Source organism: Channa argus, chromosome 10 (genome assembly GCF_033026475.1).
Source record: "Channa argus isolate prfri chromosome 10, Channa argus male v1.0, whole genome shotgun sequence".
Classification (NCBI taxonomy): Eukaryota; Metazoa; Chordata; class Actinopteri; order Anabantiformes; family Channidae; genus Channa; species Channa argus.
The window spans coordinates 276,554-298,234 of record NC_090206.1 but is presented as its reverse complement, the minus strand read 5'-3'; the positions used below and the strand labels follow the sequence as shown (position 1 = coordinate 298,234).

The 21,681-nt window shown below is 39.1% G+C and overlaps 1 protein-coding gene across 3 annotated transcripts in view; it reads left to right on the top strand.

The window, feature by feature from the left end:
• Nucleotides 1–19,836, top strand: part of fbxo38 (F-box protein 38) — a 36,837-nt gene extending 17,001 nt beyond the window's left edge. The window contains exons 11-23 of one of the 3 annotated variants that reach the window (XR_010915339.1): nucleotides 5,013–5,211; nucleotides 5,517–5,726; nucleotides 5,840–5,995; nucleotides 8,026–8,721; nucleotides 9,498–9,551; nucleotides 10,207–10,307; nucleotides 11,633–11,735; nucleotides 14,447–14,613; nucleotides 16,188–16,333; nucleotides 16,824–16,927; nucleotides 17,818–17,898; nucleotides 18,971–19,084; nucleotides 19,198–19,276. Coding sequence is in view for 2 of the 3 variants with exons in the window: in XM_067518018.1 (XP_067374119.1) it covers nucleotides 5,013–5,211; nucleotides 5,517–5,726; nucleotides 5,840–5,995; nucleotides 8,026–8,721; nucleotides 9,498–9,551; nucleotides 10,207–10,307; nucleotides 11,633–11,735; nucleotides 14,447–14,613; nucleotides 16,188–16,333; nucleotides 16,824–16,927; nucleotides 18,971–19,084; nucleotides 19,198–19,376 (2,229 nt within the window). In the remaining variant the exon portion in view is untranslated. Of the gene's footprint in view, nucleotides 1–5,012; nucleotides 5,212–5,516; nucleotides 5,727–5,839; nucleotides 5,996–8,025; nucleotides 8,722–9,497; nucleotides 9,552–10,206; nucleotides 10,308–11,632; nucleotides 11,736–14,446; nucleotides 14,614–16,187; nucleotides 16,334–16,823; nucleotides 16,928–17,817; nucleotides 17,899–18,970; nucleotides 19,085–19,197 lie in introns of those variants that run through there. The other 2 variants (XM_067518018.1, XM_067518019.1) reach the window with 2 other exon arrangements.
• Nucleotides 19,837–21,681: the final 1,845 nt, after the last annotated feature.

Genomic DNA, 21,681 nt, shown 5'->3' with positions numbered 1-21,681 from the left:
AGAGCGATACAGAGGGGGAGAGAGACAGAGCGATACAGAGGGAGAGAGAGAGCGATACAGAGGGAGAGAGAGAGCGATACAGAGGGAGAGAGAGAGCGATACAGAGGGAGAGAGAGAGCGATACAGAGGGAGAGAGAGAGCGATACAGAGGGAGAGAGAGAGCGATACAGAGGGGGGGACAGAGCGATACAGAGGGGGGGACAGAGCGATACAGAGGGGGGGACAGAGAGAGAGCGATACAGAGGGGGGGACAGAGAGAGAGCGATACAGAGGGGGGGACAGAGAGAGAGCGATACAGAGGGGGAGAGAGAGCGATACAGAGGGAGAGAGAAAGAGAGAGCGATACAGAGGGGGAGAGAGAGAGAGAGCGATACAGAGGGGGAGAGAGAGAGAGAGAGATCTCAGATAATATAATTTCTCAATGTTATTTCTTTCAAAAAGCCTGATAAAGCTTTTCTCATAGAAAACTGGGAGGCAGTTAACCAAAGATAAAAACTAAGATGCTTTTGGAACAGGGATCATACACCACAATAATTTTGCTAAGAACCAGTTGTGATTATAACGTCCTCGTTTGTAATCATTACATAAATACTGTATGTTTTATTAATTTGGTCAAGTTTGCCATTCCATATACTTTCTAATGTTCTTTCTTTATATTTTTGAAGCAATACTTCTCCAAAAGAATGTGCATTTTGAAATAAATTCATATATTAGTTCCTCCAGAAATTTTCCATGTTAATAATAACATTACATTTTATTAATAGGTGCCTTTCATGACGCTCAAGGTCATCATACAGATAAAAGCAAAATAGAAGATAAAAATACAATAAAAGTCAGATAAACCGTAAAGGTCACCGATCCTTTTTTTTTTTTTTTTGTCCTTTCGGCTTATCCCGTGAGTTCAGGGTCGCCACAGGGAATTGTTGTTCACATGTTGATTTGCCATAGTTTTTATGCCGGATGCCCTTCCTGGCGCAACCCTCCACAATTTCTACCGGGCTTGGACTAGCACTGTTCAGCTGAGGAAGGGAATGGGCTGTTAGGGGTTACAATATTATTGTAATACAAAAAATTACAATTAAAGATAATACAATACAATAGGAAATAATTAAACCGTCACAGCATCAACCATTGACATCATCTGTACAGACATCTGTGTAGGCCAGCTAGTCATAGAGTACGAAAGTCTGAACACATAGGTTTTTAGCTATGATTTGAAGTGTGGGAGTGAATTGAAATTATGATGGTCAGGAGGGAGGGAATTCTACAGTTGGGGGCAGAAAAACTGAATGCTCTGTCCCCCATAGTAGTGAGGCAAGCAGAAGGAATAAATGAAGTTGGATAGATGAAGAAGATCTGAGTGTATGGACGGGTATGGTAATATGGAGGAGGTCAGCAAAGTATGAAGGAGCAAGGTTATGAATGGCTTTATTAGTAAGTAACAGTATTTTGTAATGAAAGTGATAGGAAGCCAGTTGAGTTGCTGCAGAATGGGTGAAGTTGATGGAGTTCTTGTAAAGAAGCACACTGCCGAATTCTGTACAAGGCGACCCCCTAAGTTTTCAAAGGTGTATTTTAAGGGACCTCTGGTCTTCAGAACAGAAACTTTAACCTGCTCCTTCACATCTTTCTAAGTATGCCTGAGGTGATTAGATTGTTTCTTATTGATCTGGACTGAAGATCTGTTTCTTTCAAGATTTAATTTCCTTCCTTAAGGTGCATATTTAGTTTTTCTAGATTTAGATAACTAACCGTCATTTCCTTGTTTTGAAGTTTCATCGCACTGTTTAGCCTTATTTCTCTCTGTCATGCATTCAGAGTGTTTGGTATGAGTTTATTAAGTATACACCTCTTTTTTGCAAAAAGAAAAATCAAACTATATTTACTGTCTTTGAGCTTAGGTTGCTAAAGTAATTCAGAGTTATACAGTTTTTTCTTTCCAATTTACTCTTATCCTCTCTTACAAGGGTATTTAGCCCCCTATTCTCTACAGGTATACATATACTTTCATTAGGAGAAACCTGCTGTCTCCTTGGGAAAAGTCAGTTGGCAGAATAAGAAACAAACTGGTAAGAGACAGTATTAAAGGCATCAACGCTTAAATGCTTTGATTGCCTGGCTGTAGTAGAGCAACAATAACGGTCTTACTTTCTCAATTAATCCTCAAAGCTTTGGAACTGGCACACCTGTAAAACTGTGACAAACTGAGTGCACACAGCAAAGTTGAGTGACTACAGAGTTGAGTTGTAAAGCGTAAAGAATGTAAAAGTTATCTTTCCAGCCCCTGGTACAATGTCTGTGAGCTACTGCATGCAGCAAGCTGCTCTGTCCAAATTGTTCGAAAGATTAAAATTAAACAAATGAGTTAATGTTGTTAATGTTAATGACCTTTCTATGATTATAATGCTGTTGTAGTTGAGTTGGTGAGTTATAGATGTGCTGTAAACAGCTTGTGTTGTGTTTCTTGTGCGCACTGAAATCACGCATGGTTTCTTCCAAGAGGAAGCGTCTCACTCGTGTGATATCCCACTATACATTACATGTATGAAATGCAACTCTGGACAATGTCGGAGGCTGATTTCTCCTTATGTTGTCCGGAGGTTCATATGTGAAACAGGCTATACATTCATGTGCAAATATAATAATACCCCCGTCTTGTAATTTTTCTTTTTGGCTGTTTGCTGGTCTGGAGCATTCCGGTGTGCATTAACACAACGCCAAGAGGAAAAGACATAAGCAATGGTCTTAGAGAAGCAATTGTTGCTGCACTTCAATCGGGAACGGTTTGGAGTTCAACATTCTAAAGTGAGAAATATTATTCACAGTTGAAAGCATTTAAGACAGTTGTCAATCTTCCAAGGAGTGGAAGTCCCAGAACATTCATCAGAGAAATACAAAAAAAAATGTACGGTTTATTCAAAAGGCTTTCCAGAAGGAAACCTGTTTTTGTCTAAGATGAACATGAAAGCGTGAATGAGGTTCCTAAGACTGCATCTGAACTAACAACACAACTTTTGAAACAATGTCATATGGACCGATGAGACCAAAATGGAGTTGTTGGGCCTTCAAGGCTAGTCAACACAGTGGAGGAGATGTGATGATTTAGACTTGCATTCACAGGACCTAGTCACCTTGTAGTCACTGAGTTGACTCCTCTATTCCAAAAGTATTCTAGAGGTAAATGTGAGGCCATCTATCTGACAAAAAAAGCTCAGGGTCATGCAATAGGGCAATGATACAAGGCACATCTGTAAATCAACATCAGGTTTTGGAACGGCCTAGTCCAAGTCCAGACCTTCCACAGAATTGAAATGCTGTTCCAGGATCTTAAGATGGCTCTGCATAAACCAGTGCCCAACATCAATGAACTGAAGCAATAGTGTGAAGAAGAATGCTCCAATATTCCTCCACCATCATGTAACAAACTGATAAAGTTGTACAGGAAACTATTACTTTAAATTATTGCTGTTGAAGGTGGATCTACAATTTAATATTTCATTTAATTATGAAGAGGTACTTAGTATTGCCTAGGTTTTTTTTTCCTTTTTGGCTCCATTTTTCAAAAATAAATAATGACAAAAATAATGATAAAAAAGTTATTTTGCTGAGGTTTCACACAAAAATAAAAACCATTGAATTAAAATAAAGGGTGGAGAAAAGTGTCAGGTGTGTTGTGTGATAAGAGTATCAGCGAGAATGAAAGGAAACGTGTTCAAGATGGTGGTGAGACCAGCGATGTTGTTCGGCTTAGAGACAGTGGCACTGAAGAAATGACAGGAGGCAGAGCTGGAGGTAGCAGAGCTTAAGATGCTGAGGTTCTCTTTGGGAGGGACGGGGATGGACAGGACCAGGAATGAGGACATCAGAGGGACAGCTCATGTTAGATGTTTTGGAGATAAAGTCAGAGAGGACAGATTGAGGTGGTTTGGACATGTTCAGAGGAGAAACTGTGAATATATCGGTAGAAGGATGCTGAGGTTGGAGCTGCCAGGCAGGAGGTCTAGAGGACGACCAAAGAGGAGATTTATCGACGTAGTGAGAGACGACATGAAGTTAGTTGGTGTGAGTGAAGAGGATGCAGAGGATAGGGTTAGATGGAGGAACATGATTCGCTGTGGCGACTCCTGAAAGGGAACAGCCGAAAGGAAAAGAAGATTCAGTTTTACCTGTCTACACTCACCTAGCCTGGCAGAGTGTTACAAGTGTGTCAAGGGCTTTGGAACTTAAATCATAAGAAGCCTGAATAAAGTGACACTTACATAAGTGGAAGATTACCTGACCAGAACTTGAGGGGATTTAAACTCTTTCACAATTTCTAATTGTAAAAGTCAATTTCATTGTTTTTAATTTCAATGTCATTTCTGTGAGTCAACTATACAAAATTATTTCGTAGTTTGACATAATTAGTTTTTGTGAAAATATATATATATTTTAAAAGTATTCCTATCAAACCACTTATTTAAATCTACCAACTCCCCTTTACTTCCAAAAGCTGTTTGAGAATTATGCCAGAGTAAGTATGCTTTTACCAGTTAACAGAATACAATCCCTCACTCTGGAAATGATAGCCTTGTAGGACCCCACAGGTTTTGTTTGAAGAATAGTTATCTAATTTAACATACAGTATTTTCATCTATCTACATAGAGAATTTGTAATCGCTCTAATACTGCCATTATACATTGTTTACTTTTGCATTTAATATCTTTTCTACAAATTCAAGTAATGCCAATGGAGTAGATTTGTTTTAGTTTTTTCTTTTAATCCATAGCGGTTTCCAATATACTTATCACTAAAATAATGTATCGACAAATATTTTAAGATTAATAGCTTCACTCATAACTTTGAATATATCTCCTGCTGCATGCGCTGTTCAATGAGTGTTTGTCATCTGAGGCTTACACTGCACCGCTCCACATTGTGTGTAGTGGTGAAGCATATTTCTACAGCATAATGTTACTGTACAATATCCATTGCTATATTTTTTATTTTTTTTGCGTGTGTGTGTTTGTAGGGCTGTGCCAGGGTAGGCCTGAGTGCAGGTACTGGTATTGGGGTGTCATCAGCACTGGTCAGTAACCAGAATTCAAACAACGACAATGACAACAATAACAACCACCACCACCACCAACACAATAATGAGGCCAACCTGCCCCCTGCTCCTCCACCCGCCATCAACAACAACAACCAGAGACGACAGCAGCAGCATAATGGCAAGTCCCACCTGTATTTTCATCAGTGGGGAAGCAGAAGTCCAAATGTAAAATCCTTTGGCTCCTTCACTTTTTGACATTTTAATTTGTTGTGGACTTTTATTTCATATTTAGTTTAGTGAAATTCTTTATAAACATTTAACAAGCAAACAGTATTGCAAATTCCCAAAAAGGATTACACCTATGAGGCAGATGCCATCACCAACACCATTTATTTGTCTGCTGTAAGTCAAATAGATGGAATAAGACACACGACTTCTCCTCCTCAGTGAAAGTAAGCAATGAAGACTTGTTTGTTTTCACAGCACCAGTAGAGGTAAATCGGATGGAAGATGAAGAGGGTGAAGAGGAGGAGGAAGAGGATGGGGTGATGTTGGAGGAAGAAAACATAAATGTTGAACCTCAGATAAAGTTAAAAGGAGCAGAAGGGGAGTTGGAAGGAGAACAAGCTGCCATGGGGCCAGAACCCAGTTGTCCCAGTGGAATACCACAATCTCCTGATGAGGAACAAGCAGGTTTAGAGCTGCTCTTTATTTATAATTATTGGATGTTATATAAAGTTTTAATTGTATTAATTACAAATGTTATGAATTTTTGATTTCTGTTAATATGTGCTTTGCAACTCCAGGTCCAAGTGGTTTAGTTCAGCAGTACAGACCAGCTGATGCTATTGTTCCCAAACCGCCACTTGTCATCTCAGACTCGGACAGTGATGAAGATGAAGGCCTTGCTTCAAGACTAATGCCAGCTCCTTGTTTGCAGCAGCCAGCGGCTCATACAGAAGGTGTTCACACAACACGAAACATACACAACAGTCTCATCAAAAGCATTTATTTTAGACATTATGTCAATAATAGGAGTAAGTGTTCCTGTGTACCAGAAAGAAAATATTGTTAAAATCATTTTGACTGTTAACCCAGGTAGCTTGCTAAAAAGGAAAAAAACACAAAACACACTACAGCTTCACTAGTCAATTACTTTCTTTAGTTAGGTATCAGTTTATATGCAATCAGCTTCATGGATTATTGCAATCTTAATGTAGTTTAAAGTTAGCTGAGGGTTTGAAGAGAAAATTCTGAGATGGATAATAAGAAGCAGAGAAACCTGGAGATGTCGAGAAAGAGAGATTTAGCTGAACTTGCACCTCTAAAGACCAAGGAACCATCAGTCAGTTATAACCAAAATTGGCAGAAAGGTAACATTTCCTCTCCTTCCCTTTCTTTCCACCAAGGTTGTAAAGGGCTGTTTTTTGTCATCTGTTTATAAAATATGGCAGTGCCTCAAAGTCCCATCAATAATTATTGGATCTAATACACAACTCTTGCATACACACAAATTTGTACTTAAACCATGCTAACAATTACAGTCAACTACTGTCATAACTAAAATATTTATGTTATGTGATGTATGTCATCACTTAATGTTAATTTATTGGATGTTACCCACTAATCGATGTTTGTTCACTGACTGCAGCAAATCTCATGTTAGACTGATTGATCATGTCGTCCTCTCTTCCTCCTTTTTTCTTCCTTCTCTTCTGCTCTGTTTAATAATTTGTTAATTTATGTTTAATTTTTACCTATGCCATAATCTGTATTTGAGGTATACTGAGCATTCACTGCCTTTCTTATTAAAGCCCAAGTCTCTTTATTTCTTTCATTCCTTTATTTATACATATATTTTTTTTATTCTTTTGTTCTTTCTTCATATCATCCATCTCGAAAGGAAGTACTGAGGATACTGGATCACTTGAATCTAAGGCACAGTCATGCAGGAAATATCAATACATTAAGCTTTAAACTGATCTGGACAATACCAGTGTGCCATGGCTCTAACAACACTGATTTCTGAATGTTAAAGATTAGTTATTAATGCTCACAGGGATGGAATGTGTTTGAGAGAGTTTGCACTCCACTGTAAGGTAGATTATGTGCAAATAAAGAACATTCAGTTCAACTCTTAACGTCCTCCGGAGTGGTCCAAACAACAAGGATTAGGCACCTAATAGCTTAAGTATCCCCTAAATATGTCTAGAAAACATAAAGCCTGTATTGCAGTTTCCATTAGTCAACCACCAGGAGATACAGTTGGTACAGTTGCAGTGAGGAAGCTACAACTCTCCAAAAAAAGAGCATTGCTGCCTGTTTACAGTTTGCTTGTGGTAATTTAGATTAGCCAGAATTGTACTGGAGTAATGTTCTGAATGAGACCAAAATATATATACTTTCTACCTTAAATGAGAAGCACATAGGGTTAGTTTAATTTAGTCAGAGTTTGATGTAACAAAGAAGCACCACTACATTAATGAGCCCTCCTTTAACATCTATACATGGCAGAGAAAACGATGTTCTTTGATAGAAATCTACCTGGGGAAATCATGGTAACCTAATTCCCAATAACTGAGCATTCCCATTTATATGAAAGTTTAGAAGTCAGCTTTACCAAGGAGGCCAACTAAAACCTGGTTACTTGAGTGCATTTAAATGCACTAAAAGTCCTGACTTTGAGCCTGTGAAAGTGGTGTAGCAAACAGTTCATGCAAGAGTAAAATTTTCACTCATTGTTAAACTGATATTAATATTTTAAGCCAAGCACGGCATGATTTCCACCATGTGCCCATGCACACGGAGACTACCTAAATTTATTAGTAGCTTTGTAAGACACATGAGGTTGGTTTACTGTTTTGTATTTTGTTTTACATTTTTAACCAAGGCAAAATATTATCTATTGTGTTTTGTAAAATAATTTCTGTGTAAGGCAGGAATGGATAAATAGTGTCCCCCACCAGCATAACATAAATGTGTGTCTTTCCAGGTAAAGGAAAGACTCCTCTGCGACGAAGCAACAATGTGGCTGTATCAGTGACAGTGGATCAGATAAAGCCTCATGTATCAGAGAGCACCTGTGAGAAGAGCTGTCAGGTGAGCAGTGAACAGATCAAGGCAGACATGAAAGCTGCTGCTGAGAACCACAGGAGGACTAGCAGTAAAGGAATTACTACTGAGGCTGGGGAGATAAATACAAGACCAGGAGCTGACAATGGGATAGTACAGGGAACTGGCAGTGCTGGGGCAGAAGAAGGCACTGGTGTGAGGCCAGTAGCTGGAGCTGTGGGCAGGACTGGACCAGTGGCAGTCATGCCCAGGCAGGTGGGTGGATGTGGAAGGGTGGTGGCAGGGAAAACCCACAGAAAAGCCACAACCACTGACAGAGCTACAGGACCTGGCTGGACTAATGAAGGGAATGAGGGCTCCTCTGGTGTCAGTTGCACTAGAGATGCCAGGGTCAGGCAGTGCTCTGGTTCTGCAAACATAGACCATCCAGAGCCCAGAGGTGCTGCTTTAAACCATGCTCCCATGGATCCAACACTGCTGGCTGGACAGAGAGAGAGAGACACTTCCTCTGCTACAGTTTCTGATTTTCAGGCTAGAGAAGAGAACTTTATTCCTAGGCGACCTTTGACCCGATCTTGCACACGTATGTCCTCTGTGCCCCTGATACCCGAGACAGGTAAGAGTTACTTTATCTGCATTGAACACCACTAAACATTTGGAGTGCAAATAAAGCTGTTTTCTCACTTGCAAAGATCTTGTCTGTGGTTTCATGATTGTCAATCATCAAGCTTGTGTTAGACACCTTTGTGCAGTCTGTAATTTTATGGGTTCGAATTATTTTAATTATAATTATTAATTATGGAAAGATTCCTGTCCTGATTAAAAGTAATGTGGAGTAAAAAACATCCATGAGACAAAATTAAAGAATTCAACATTAACTAGAACTTAAAAAGGTCATCAATGTGTACATTACAAAATGAGACCAGTGAATAATTCCAACCTGCTATATATAGAGGTATACAAATAAATTACAAAACACATAACACATTTTGTAAAATGTGTTACGACAGTGTTGGTCAGACATTTGTACTATTTATATTAGAATGGTGTTACTGTGTATATACTAGCACAGATGATTATCCTAAATAATTGAAATATCTGAAACTTTAGTTCTGTTTGTCATGCATTTTTTGTATGATAATCACAACTTGAATTTTAGATTTTATTGCTTCAATCTCATATTTCACTGCTTACCTGTGCCAGTAGTTGGGTAAAAGTGAATTTCACCAAAGAAATGCTAGGAATAAAAAAGATGGTATCCTTTTTTTGTTTGTCTGACAGTGTTACAAAACTGAAATGTTAAATCAATGGAGTATCCTTTGTTAGTAATAGTTTATAATATTAATAATGATAATATTTGACCTGTTTGTTTTTTGGGGTTTTTTTTGGCAGAGTTAGGGCCAGAACAAGCTTGCTGTGGAGGATCATGTGTGAGCTCTTCAGCAGGTGAGTGTGGGCAAATATTGTTCTTATACCATAGATGTATTTTGAGAACTGAATACTGGTTCAAAACATGGCACTATCTCATTCCAATGCTGCTTAGTAGTGCATAGTCCAAAAAGCTCTTCATTCTTCCAACTTCCAGTCTTGATTATTCTCACCCTTCCACACTTTGGGCCCATAGACTTAACCTCATCCAGTTGCACCTCTCAGCTTCTCACACACATAAATGGAGATAAAATTAATTATTCCTATTGGTCGTCTGGAATTTACAAATTAATTAATAAAATTCTGATGATAATTTGTAGGGTTTGTGATGTTTCTTTTGCAGCGATTCTTCCAAAAGTGAAATTATCTTTGGGCCAGTGCAATATGTGTTAAATGCAGAAGTTACAATACTGCCATTAGCATAAACTGAAAATAAAGTATTTGGGTCAGGATTACCTTTAACCAGTCAACTACGAGATACACAGTAGCTGAAGAAAGTTTTATTTAAAAAAATAAATAAATAAAAAAACATTGTCACACACTCTCATTAAATACCATTTCTTAAATGCAACCAGTGCAGGGTGTTGCACCACCTTCTGCAGACAAGAATCCGGCTTAATATGTAATGTTTTGTAGTTTTGATGATGATATTCATACTCTTGGTTATGTTTAGATCTTTCAAGAGCCAGGCCTCGAGTAGCAGTGAGGAGGAAACGCATGGTTGACAAATCAACCAGCACCTCAGATCCAGTCACTGAGGATGACCATATACAGGTACATATACAATCATCATTACAACTTTATAATGTTAAAGTCTTTGCTAATCAGTATTAAAATGTTAATAATTCACTTTCCTTCAAAGTCCACGGGTATGTAACATTCTCTATGCACAATTCAATTCAATTCAACTTTATTTATATAGTGCCAATTCACAACAAAGTCATCTCAGGGCACTTTACAGAATAAAGTCAAGATTATAAAGATATATAAACCCAACAATTCCCCCTGGAGTAAGCCATAGGCAACAGTGGAGAGGAAAAACTCCTTTTAACGGACGAAACCTGCAGCAGAATCCGGCTCAGGGTGGACGGCCATCTGCCTCGACCGGTTGGGGTGAGTGGAAAAGGGAGAGAGAAAAGAAAATAGCAACAAAAGGCGACAACAAAACATCGGGCAGATTGGTAGGACCAGTAGCTGCACGCTGGAAGACACACAGCTTCAAAGTCAGGGACACCTGGAGAAAATGACAGAGAGAGGGGACAGAGAAGGACAAAGACAACTACGGGAAAAAACACACAGCGTTAATGGCATACAGTGGTGACAATTGTGGGGTGAGAGGAGAAGAGCTCAGTGCATCGGGGTGTGGGTCCCCCAGCAGTCTAAGCCTATGGCAGCATAACTATAGCTATAACACAGTACACAGTTTTAAAGTTTAAAATTACTGGGGTTTTACTTCCATGGAGTGAGACTGAGACATAAAGTCAGAGGAAACCTACTTGGATGTTGATACACTGAAAAAATGGGAAAAGGCCTCAACCTGAGTAGCTATACACCTAATTGTGTACTCTGTCACTTTTCTTTGTCAACTACAAGCATTAGCAACAGAAAAAACAATGCAATGCAAAACAAATGCAATGCAATAATTGCCAATGTAAACTTAGCTGTAAAAGTTTGCATCTTCTTATTTTTTTAAGTTCAAAAGAGTAAAAGATTTTGTTAATTTTTTATTAATTTATCAAGGGGGATGCAAACTTTAGCAATCAGGTAATTCTTAATAAATTGTAAGCATGTAAGAAGATGCAAACTTAACCCTAAACCTGATATAATAATGTATATTCAGCTGGCAATAATTGTTCTATCATCAGAAGTAATGAAAGTCTAGGAAAAAAGTTATAGTTGAACAATAAAAATTACATTGGTGCAACGTTTGCATCCCTCTTGAAGAATTAATTAAAAAATATCTTTTGTACTAGCTGTATGTGCATACAAATTTTTAGCAAAACAATTTGTTTTACTCTTTTTGATATTTCAGAATAGGATGTACACTGAGTATTGTTTGTTAGAATAATTAACATACTGAAGTTTTTTTACTTGTACAGATTTTGTCTCTAAAGAGTAAGAACCTGGTGGGCATCACTCTGACTAACTGTGGAATCACTGACCTGGTCCTCAAAGACTGCCCCAAGATGATGTTCATTCATGGTAATACACAGACAAGAACACTGATATTGCTCATGTATTTCTGATTTCTTTTTTTTTTTTTAAATCGTACTAAAAAGCTTCATCTAAAACAGCTTGCAAAAGGTGTTGTTTTTATTACGGTATGTTTCATTGGTTGACTATGGAACGTTTTGCATCACAAGGCATACTTGAGGTGGCTGTAGCTCAGTTTCTAAGGCAGTCCCCAGTCAAAGTGTCTTTAGGCAAGACACTGAACCCCAAGTTGCTCCCTGTGGGACAGGTGAGCACCTTGCATGGCAGCCTCCACCATTGGGGTGTGTGTATGTGTGAATGGGAAGCAACATTGTGAAGTGCTTTGGATAAAAGTGCTATATATGTGGCCATTTACAATTTTGTTGGAAAAAGAAGGCTTGAAGCTATAGAGATTTGGTTTGCCAAACTATTTCGTTCATTTTATCAAAGGCAGATAATATTCTTTGGAAACTATAAAGATCTATTTATCCACCCATTATCTGAATACATCCTGTCCAGGGTTGTGAGGGTGCTGAAAATTGTACTAGCCTAATGTGCATTAAGAATTACAATGAACAAAAATTCATTTTATTCTTTTTGCCATTCCAAAATAAGGGTTTGCAAACGTTTGCTCCCTACACTGTATCCAGTTTGTCCTTTACCATTGAGACCCACTGCATCATTGAGTATATTATACTGTACTGTGTGGAGAACAATGTGCCAACACGGAGGGTACAATGTTTCTCCTATAACAAACCCTGGGTGACCCTTGAGCCCTACTAAACAAGAAGAAGAGGGCTTTCATTTCAGGGGACTGAGGAGCAAAGGACAGTTCAACATTAACTCAAAAACAAGATCAGGCAGGATAAGGACATCTACAAGAAGAAGCTAGAGGACCAGAACAATGCAAGAGATGAAGACCAATGCTGGTCATGGACAAAGCAAAGTAAGAGGGACAGCAGCGCTCGGCCAACGAATTGAATTTGTGTTTCAACAGATTTGATTCCAACCCCACTCCCCCTGCCACCCTCTCTCTCGCCTCTTAAAGCATTTTCAATCCAGCGAACTCCATCAACATCACCTGATCTTCTTAACCTTCACCCCCCTCCACTACCCAGTCTTCAGAGTACTCCACACACGCCCATCACAGCCTACACCCTCTTCACACAACTTCGCCCCAGTGGACACCACCGCATTCTCCCGCTCTCCTTCAACTTCACCTCCCTCTACTCCCTCATCTCTACACCACTTCACACCACCCTATTTAACAATCAGCCCCACACAGTCCCCCCACCCTCTGTTGTCTTTCTCTGCCCCCCATCACTTCCCCCTCTCCTTAACAGCGGGCCAGGTGAGGAGACGACTGAGGTAGCTAAAAAACAGGAAAGCTGTTGGACCAGACGGTCTCAGCCCCAGACTGCTAGGTGGTCACGTACATTTTCAACTTCGTCTCAGTATGGAGAAGGTATCTGTTCACATTGGGGTGGATGATGCGGTCATCTACCTGCTGCACCGGGCGGTGGCGGGCGTTTTTTTTTTGTTTGTTTTTTTGTTTCGTTTTTTTCTCAAACGATTACAAGGAAGTTGGAGGGGAGGGAATAGATGGACAACTGGCTGCATGGAACCCACAATATATCCAGCTGCATAACTGTGTGTCTGAGGTGTTGGTCTGCTGTACTGGGGCCTCTCAGCAAATGGTCCTCTCACCGTTCCTCTTCAACGTTTATACTAAAGACTTTATATAAAAAAACAACCAATTGTAATCTCCAGAAGTTTTCTGATGACTCAGCCACTGTTGGCCGTGTATGTGGGGGGAATGAGCTGGAGTACCGGTCGACTTTGTGTGTGCAACTGGTGTGTGTGCAACCACTTGTGCTTAAACACCAGTAAGATGAAGGACATGGTGATAGACTGCCGGAGTGGCACGCAACCTCAAACAACAGTGAACATCCAGGGCTTGGACATTTAAATGGTGGACAGTTTTAAGTACCTGGGTGTTCACCTCAACCATAAACTGAACTGGTCCCACAAAACTGATACCCTGTACAAGAGGGGCCAAAGTCACTTCCACATTCTGAGAAGACGGAGGAGAAGAGTGTGAAGGCTTCTGCTGCAGACATTCTATGACTCTGTTGTATCTAGCCTCAGCTGTCTACTACTCTGTTGTGCCGCTGGGGTGTGGGCAGCACTGAACAGGACAAAAAAACTGAACAAGGTAGTAAGCAGGGGCCAGCTGGACTTTGTGGAGGATGTGGCTTAGACGACTATGTTAGCCAAGCTGAATTCTATTATAAAACATTTCTCTCACTCACTTCATCAGACAGTGGAGGCTCTGTGCAGCTCTTTCAGCGGCAGACTGATACACCCTCAGTGTTACCACAGATCTTTCATTCCCAATGCCGTATGGCCGTACACCTCAACAGTTTAGCCAAAAATCTCTGGTCATTCTTGATTACTGTAAATTTTTGTTATTGAACATGTAAAGTCTCCTGGGTGTGTGTGTGTGTGTGTGTGTGTGTGTGTGTGTGTGTTTGTTTGTTTAGGTTATGCTTATAGATATACACTGTATATTCAACTTTTCAATTTTGTGAATACTATACCATCCCTGTGAGCTGCTTACCAAGTTAATTTCCCCACTATGGGATCAATACAGTTTGATCTTATCTCATCTTGATTCTGAGTCGGAAAGCATTCACACTCACTGCCTTTTCTCACTGCAGCTACCAGATGTCGAGTGTTGAAGAACCTGAGAGTAGAAAGTGCCCCCATTCTGAACAGGTTTGATTATGCTCAGTGCAAGAAGCTGGACATGATACAGGTCCTGGATCAGATTCTAAGAATGCCACCCGAGAGGAACCGCATCATCTACATGCGTCCAATGCACCAGGTTGGTTCATGGTCTTCACTTATATATGGCGCTTTTCTACCTATTGGCACTCAACGCACTTTTACATTGATTCTCATTCACCCATTCGCACTCACAATCACACACCGCCTCACTGATGGGGGAGCAGTTATACAGCTGGCCAACACTCACCGGGAGCAACTAACTCTGGGTTCGGTGTCTTGCTCAAGGACACTTCTACATGTGACCGGAGGAGCCGGGGATCGTACAAACAACTGTGGGAATGGTGGACAACCACTCTACCATCCATGCCCATGTTTTTAAAATGTCTGTGAATTTTACACTAAAATTTTTTATTTATTTTTTTTAATAGTACAACAGAAGAAATATACTGTACCGTTAAGTTGACGTTGAGGTATTCTTTTGTGGTGTTTTGCCTGTTTTTTTGTTTTGTTTTTTTGAAATTCACACATGGTTTCATTGCTGATATTATATTTTTAGATTTTTGTTTATAAGCCCTTTTCCCACAGTTGAACTCCAGACAATGTCAGGTCTGTATATTGTCCTGAGATTTGAAAATGTAGCATACAGCAGGATATTGTCAGAGTCAGACGTCTTTTTTAAAGTAATGAAACTCTGCTTGATCTCAGTAAGGGTGGTACCTGGTTAGAGTGGGCAGGTGGCACAACATAATAAGAAAAATTGGGCATGGCGGAAAGTGTTTTGTTTAAAACAATGGAAAACGAAAGGGCACCATTTTAAATATGATAGAAATGGCATTTCTATCTTTCATCAACAGATTATACATTAAACATAGGTATTTTTGTGTTCTTTCCAAAAACCTAAAATTATAGTGACAGGACTTACGGTTCTTTCACTATTTGGCCAGAAGCAGAGAGAGTAACATCTAAAACTCTCATTGGAGCCTGTTTTAACTGAGTTCCAGAAATTCTCCTCAAATCACAAATGGGCTGTTTTATAAGTGCTGCCCTGCCTTCATTTCATTGAGTATATTTACTGAAATAAAGTATATTTTATAACAGAAAGTAAATCAAATAAAGTATATCACTGTGCTCAGGCAAGCCATATCCTCACAGTTTTTACATTTTGTTAATAGAACAGATACTTTTTTGCATTTTGCACATTTTGACAGGCAGAATTCGAGCAGTTCAATCTGTTATCATTATTTGTAGGTTAGCCAGCAGATTCAAATTTACCGTTGCCATGGTAACAAACACAGCTAAATATGGTCATGTGATCAGTCTCAGAGCTGTGTCCAAACACTTTACCTGACAGATTTCCTCCCACATTATACACAGTAGACACAACACACACACATACTTGTTCAAATTTTTAGCATTTAAATGGTAAAATTAGTTTGTAGTGAAGTGTCCCTACAGTGGACACACACAACCACAAACGCGAGGAAACCCACTTTTAAATAAATAAAAGCCTTTAGGATACTTCAAGTTCAGCTTTTTTCAGCTTTGCTTGGAAAATCCTTTCAGCACTGAACAATTCACAGTGCATTTTCCCTTTGAAAATGCTTTTTTTGTTTAAATTGTTCTAACATTTGTCCTTAATGTGTGCTTCACTTCTCTCTCCCCTGTTTTCAGATTGACTCAGTAGCATTGGAGCGTCAGCTCTTCCAGGGGCCCTATCCTTACCACATTGCTATTGTGCACGAGTTTAGCAACCCTCCAAATATACGCAACAAGGTTCGCATTCGCAGCTGGATGGACACTATAGCCAACATCAGCCAGTGAGTAATATTTCATAGACTAGTCCACCTTTTGTCACAGTTTTTCAAATAGTCTTTGCTGCCTCTGTCTATTTTCCAATTTCAAATCCCCAAAACTAAAACTTGTGAGCTGCTTTTATACAAAATAGAAATTTTGATTGTTCACACTAGTTTGTGACATTTGTACCAGAGAACTGGGAAATTGCTGTGACAATCAACGTCTTAAGTCTGAGCTTAGTGATAGAATTCACACATTTCCCAAACTTCAGTGAAAAAGAAAACATTGTGAGATGTGTATGGCAGTGCAGCACACACAAACACACATGTCAAAAAAACAATTGGAATAATTGAATTTAATTGTATTAGTTTAGCCTGTTTAACATTAGTAATGTCAAGCTCACAGATAACTATTACTTCCATTTTTCAACTTGTCAATGCGCAAATATGAGCCCAAACTGTCTGTACTTGTGAACCTTAAACTGACCGCTATGTTTCTTGGTTTCACTCTCAGAGAGTTAATCAAGTATGAGTTCTTCCCAGAGGCCACAAGGACTGAAGAGGATGCCAAGAAGTATCCCAAATACCCCTGGGGCCGGGACATCTATACACTGGAGGGTAATACAACTACCTTAACACATTTCTAGTTTACCACATGGACACAAACCTCAAGCATGCATTGTTTGGTTTATTAAATGGTAAATGGTCTCCAATAAGTTGGTGCTTTTCAACCTCATTGGCACCCAAAGCACTTTACACTGCTTCTCATTCACGCATTCACACTAACAATGCCACACATAATCACACAACATTGTTTGTGCAGCAGCTAAGTTGGGGTTCAGTGTCTTGTTACTTCAACATTTGACAGGTGGAGCCAGTAATCGAATCAACAACTTTATATTGGTGGATGAACGGTCTACCTCCATTGCCACAGTGTATTTGATGTTAATATGTTAAAATGGTCTACAGGGAACTTTAAATTAGACCATGTTTTTGAACATTGCTGTCTAAGTAACCTGACAGCAATGTTTTTACATTTGAGACAGCTGCCAGTCTTTTCTGAAATGGACGTCTTAATACATTCACCACCATGCAATGATCAGAGAAATACAAAAAAAAACAGAGCTACATCTCAAATGTACAGGCCTCACTGAACATGTTAAATGTTAGTACATGACAGCACAATTAGCAGAAGTATAGTTTCTTCTAAAGGGTTGCCAGGAGAAAGCCTTTTCTGTCTGAAACCAGTACGACGAGGTTTGTAACCCATTTGAAATGCTGTGACAGGACCTTTAGTTAGCTGTACATAAGCCAATGCACAAAAACCTCAATGAACTGAAAAGCAATGTTGTGAAGAAAGATATCCTTCACAATGATGTGAGAGACTGAAAAAGTCATACAGGATACAATTAATTCAATTCAATTCAACTTTATTTATAAAGAGCAAATTCACAACAGTCATCTCAATGCACTTTACATCTTTATAGTCTTGACTTTATTCTGTATAGAGAAAAACTCTCCTTAACGGAAGAAACCCCCAGCACAACCAGGTGCTCAGGGTGGGTGGCCATCTGCCTTGACCGGTTGGGGTGAGTGAAAAACTGAAAAACAACAAAACTTCGGGCAGGTTGGTAGGACCAGTAGCTACGCACTGGAAAACACACAGCTTCAAAGCCGGGGTCATACAGTGGTGACATTTGTGGGGTGAAAGAGGGACAAAAGGAGGGAACGGAGCCCAGTGCATCGGGGAGTGGGTCCTCCAGCAGTGTAAGCCTATAGCAGCATGACTATAACTAACTAAGCTTTATCAAAAAGGAAGATTTTAAGCCTAGACTTAAAAGTATAGAGAGGGTGTCTGTTTCCCGAATCTGAACTGGTAGTAGCAGGGTTGTAAATTCTATTCTAGATTTAATAGGAAGCCAATGGAGCGAAGCTAGTGAAGGTGAAGTATGATCTCTCTTGCTAATTCAAGTCCGCACTCTTGCTGCAGCATTTTGGATTAATTGCAGGCTCTTTAGGGAGTTACTGGGGCATCCTGAAAGTAGGGAATTACAGTAGTCCAACCTAGAAGCAACAAATGCATGGACTAGTTTTTTCATTCCGTAGGTAGAAGAAGGCTGTTCTAGTGATTTGTTTTATATGTGAGGTAAAGGGCAAATCCTGGTCAAAAATAACTCCAAGGATCCTTGCAGTAGTTCTGGAGGCCAAAGCACACAAAAAAATCACATTACAGTTTAAAATGGTGAGCTGTTCTTCAAACACGGAGTAATGAATTAAATAATGAAGTTTTGGTTAAGGAAGCTACCACTACATAGCTGCATTTACTTAGAGTTACAGTTGGATTAACATTTAGTCTGTTAGATATGTACTGGATGGACCACGTGAAATGATAAGAAACTAGCAGAGATCAGTTGCCACCTCCTCCCTGAGTCATGGGTTGGGACAGAGAAACAGAGATTGCAACTGGGGTAGAGATTTAATGAAGAGAGGGAGTGGTGGTAGCAAAAACAAAGCAGTAAATCTGAGAAAAAAATGTTTATTTTACAACATAAAAATGTTGTATTTCTTTTACAAATTGAGTTTTACAGGTAGTTTAATACATGCATTTTGTAAACTGTTTAGCCTGAAATACACTTAAATGTCCTCTGTCATGTTGTTCAGGAGTGGTGGATGGCGCTCCCTACAGTATGGTAACAGATTTCCCCTGGCTGAGGACTTTGAGGGCAGCTGATCCCAACGGCTATGCCCGCTATGACTTTGAAGATGATGAAAGCAGTGAGTGTCGTCAGTACATCCACCTTTATACCCATCAGCAGTCACTCTATCTGCTGGTTCTTCACATGTACATAGTGTCTTATCAGTCAATGTTTTCCTCTGTTTTGTGTTAGCCACCATCTATGCCCCACGCCGAAAAGGACAGCTTTCTGCTGACATTTGCATGGAGACCATTGGAGAGGAGATCTCGGAGCGCCGCCAAAGCAAAAGAGGAGTATTTCAGAGAGTGGTGGTTCTCTTTCTTCATCACTGTGATACACCGGGAGAACCTGTGGATGATGACTACATCTAGGCACAATACACAGTTGTTCATCACGTCCAGAATGAAAACATAAACGAGACAGAGTTAGAACAATCCGTTTGCTACAATCTGCAAGCTAAGTCGTTACACACTGTCATGCACGTGATACCTCAGCGATTTGACTAGTTTTATGGAGAAGGAATAGCTACAGTTAAAGAACACTGGGGGCACTGGAAAACTTGAATGGGAAAACAGAACTGGTCACAACTCAACAGGTTGAAGGCACAATTGGAATCTCTTCCAGATTCTTTCCTATTTTGCCAAAATCTTAATGTGTCTATGAGCACTCTAGAATACTGAAAATCATCACTTCGAAGCTAATTAAAAGAACAAAAACTTAGATATTGTTGGAATGAGAGCTAACATTTTGCATGATGTACATGATCCTTTAATGAATGAAGTGATTTTCTTTCAACATGAGCTTGTTAAGAATAAAGTCATTTCTAATTTAGTTCTAAATAAGACCGGTTTGTTTCTTCTGTTAAAGCCATTATTAACAGTTGTTTTTTCTTTTTATTAATTATGTTCACACAAACAACACAAAAAGAAGTCTTGTTTGTCTACTTTATGTGGGTGGTTGACTGTATGTTTACTTTAGTGAACACTACAAGGAAAAGTTCTAATAGAACAGGAAAAATAAAAAGACTGGCTTAACTTGAAGATTTTATTTTTCAAAAGGAAAATATCATGTTCGGTCTACTGGAGAACAAGGTGCTTACCTTCATCCCTCTAACTTCTGCACCACAGTCGCCCCAAATGTGTATATATATATATATATGTATGTATATGGAATGCAAAACACCACCTGCTATATTCAATTAAATGTTACAGAAAATAAACAACATAGAATTACCACTGTATTCATAGCAATGCGAAAACTAAATCGACAGCAAGTAAAACCATAACAAGAATTTTTTTTAAAGTTTCATTTAAAACACATTACTTTTTCCAAATCTTCTGTAGACATTAAAAGTAAAGCTTGTTACATTAGCATGTCGTGACTAACCAGATTTTCATGTACTATATTTAGTAGTTTTAAGATTAAAATGCTTATTAAATGAATCAAACATCTCTTCCAGGTTACAACCACAGTTTGTAACGTGCAAGCAGGATTTATATTTCAGACAACAAACATATAAATAATTAGGAAAATAGTAGCCTAGTAAAAAAACTATAAAAACTTATATAATCTATATATAATCTATATATTATATTACATTATATATAGATATAGATATATATGTTATTATGTTTGTCACTTCCTTATAAAGCCTGAAGGGTCCTCATCTATTAAACTGTTTATTGACTCTTGATTGATTCTTCCAGCTAGTATTGTTGCATATAATTTATAAACTTTATTCAGGACCCCAATTGGTCTATATCCTTTCCATTTGTCTATTTCCTTCTTTAGTATAACGGGCACATGCCTCCCTTCATGATGGTGGGAGAGTCCCCCTATTCGAGGTGTAATTGAAGGTGGCCACTAATATTGTAAGCAGATTCATACCACTTTGGGAGAAACCCCTCAGAGCCAGGGGATCTAGTTGCATTAAGACTTGAAATTGCTCTTCTTCTACCTACTGTGCTGAAATTTTGGAAACAATTTGGTAATTTTATTTTATTTTGTTGACTTCAAGTTTTGTTGTTTTGTTTTGAACTGTATTGCATGTTATGTGGTTTTGTGTGTGTGTGTGCGTGAAACCCAGGGTGGTTGCTCAATACTTAACTCTGCACTATCCATTGACAAAAGTCCTCCTAGCAACAGTACAGGGAAAGATAAAGAAAGTTCCACCTTGTGCAAATCTGCTGTGATGGAGTTCAGTGACAGCTTCTTTTTTTTTTTTTTTTAAGTCCTTGAGCAAGGCCCTTGATTCAATCGGCTGGCCACGGGACGGGTCTGATTTGTTGTACTGGACAACCTACAGGTATAAATGTGAGTAAGATCCCATTGAATATGATCAAAATGTTACTGCAAAAGAAGAAGAGAACTGGCCTCTGAGTAAAAACCACTGAAAAAACAAACAGGAGAAGCAGGCAAAAAGCAAAGAGGCATCTTGAAACACAAAACAAATTAATGCAGCAAAACAGTGGTTTTCTAATAGAATGAGAGTTTCTTGTGATCTTAAACACAAATATGTCTAAGATAATTTCTCCTTGTCATACCAATACCTGGAAAGGGTGGTACTTCCAAACCACAGTTCACAACACACCTTCACATGCAATCACTGTATAACTCATCTTGGCTTCAAATGCCACAGGTCTTCTGTCTTAATCCTACTCGATCTATTTGCAGCCT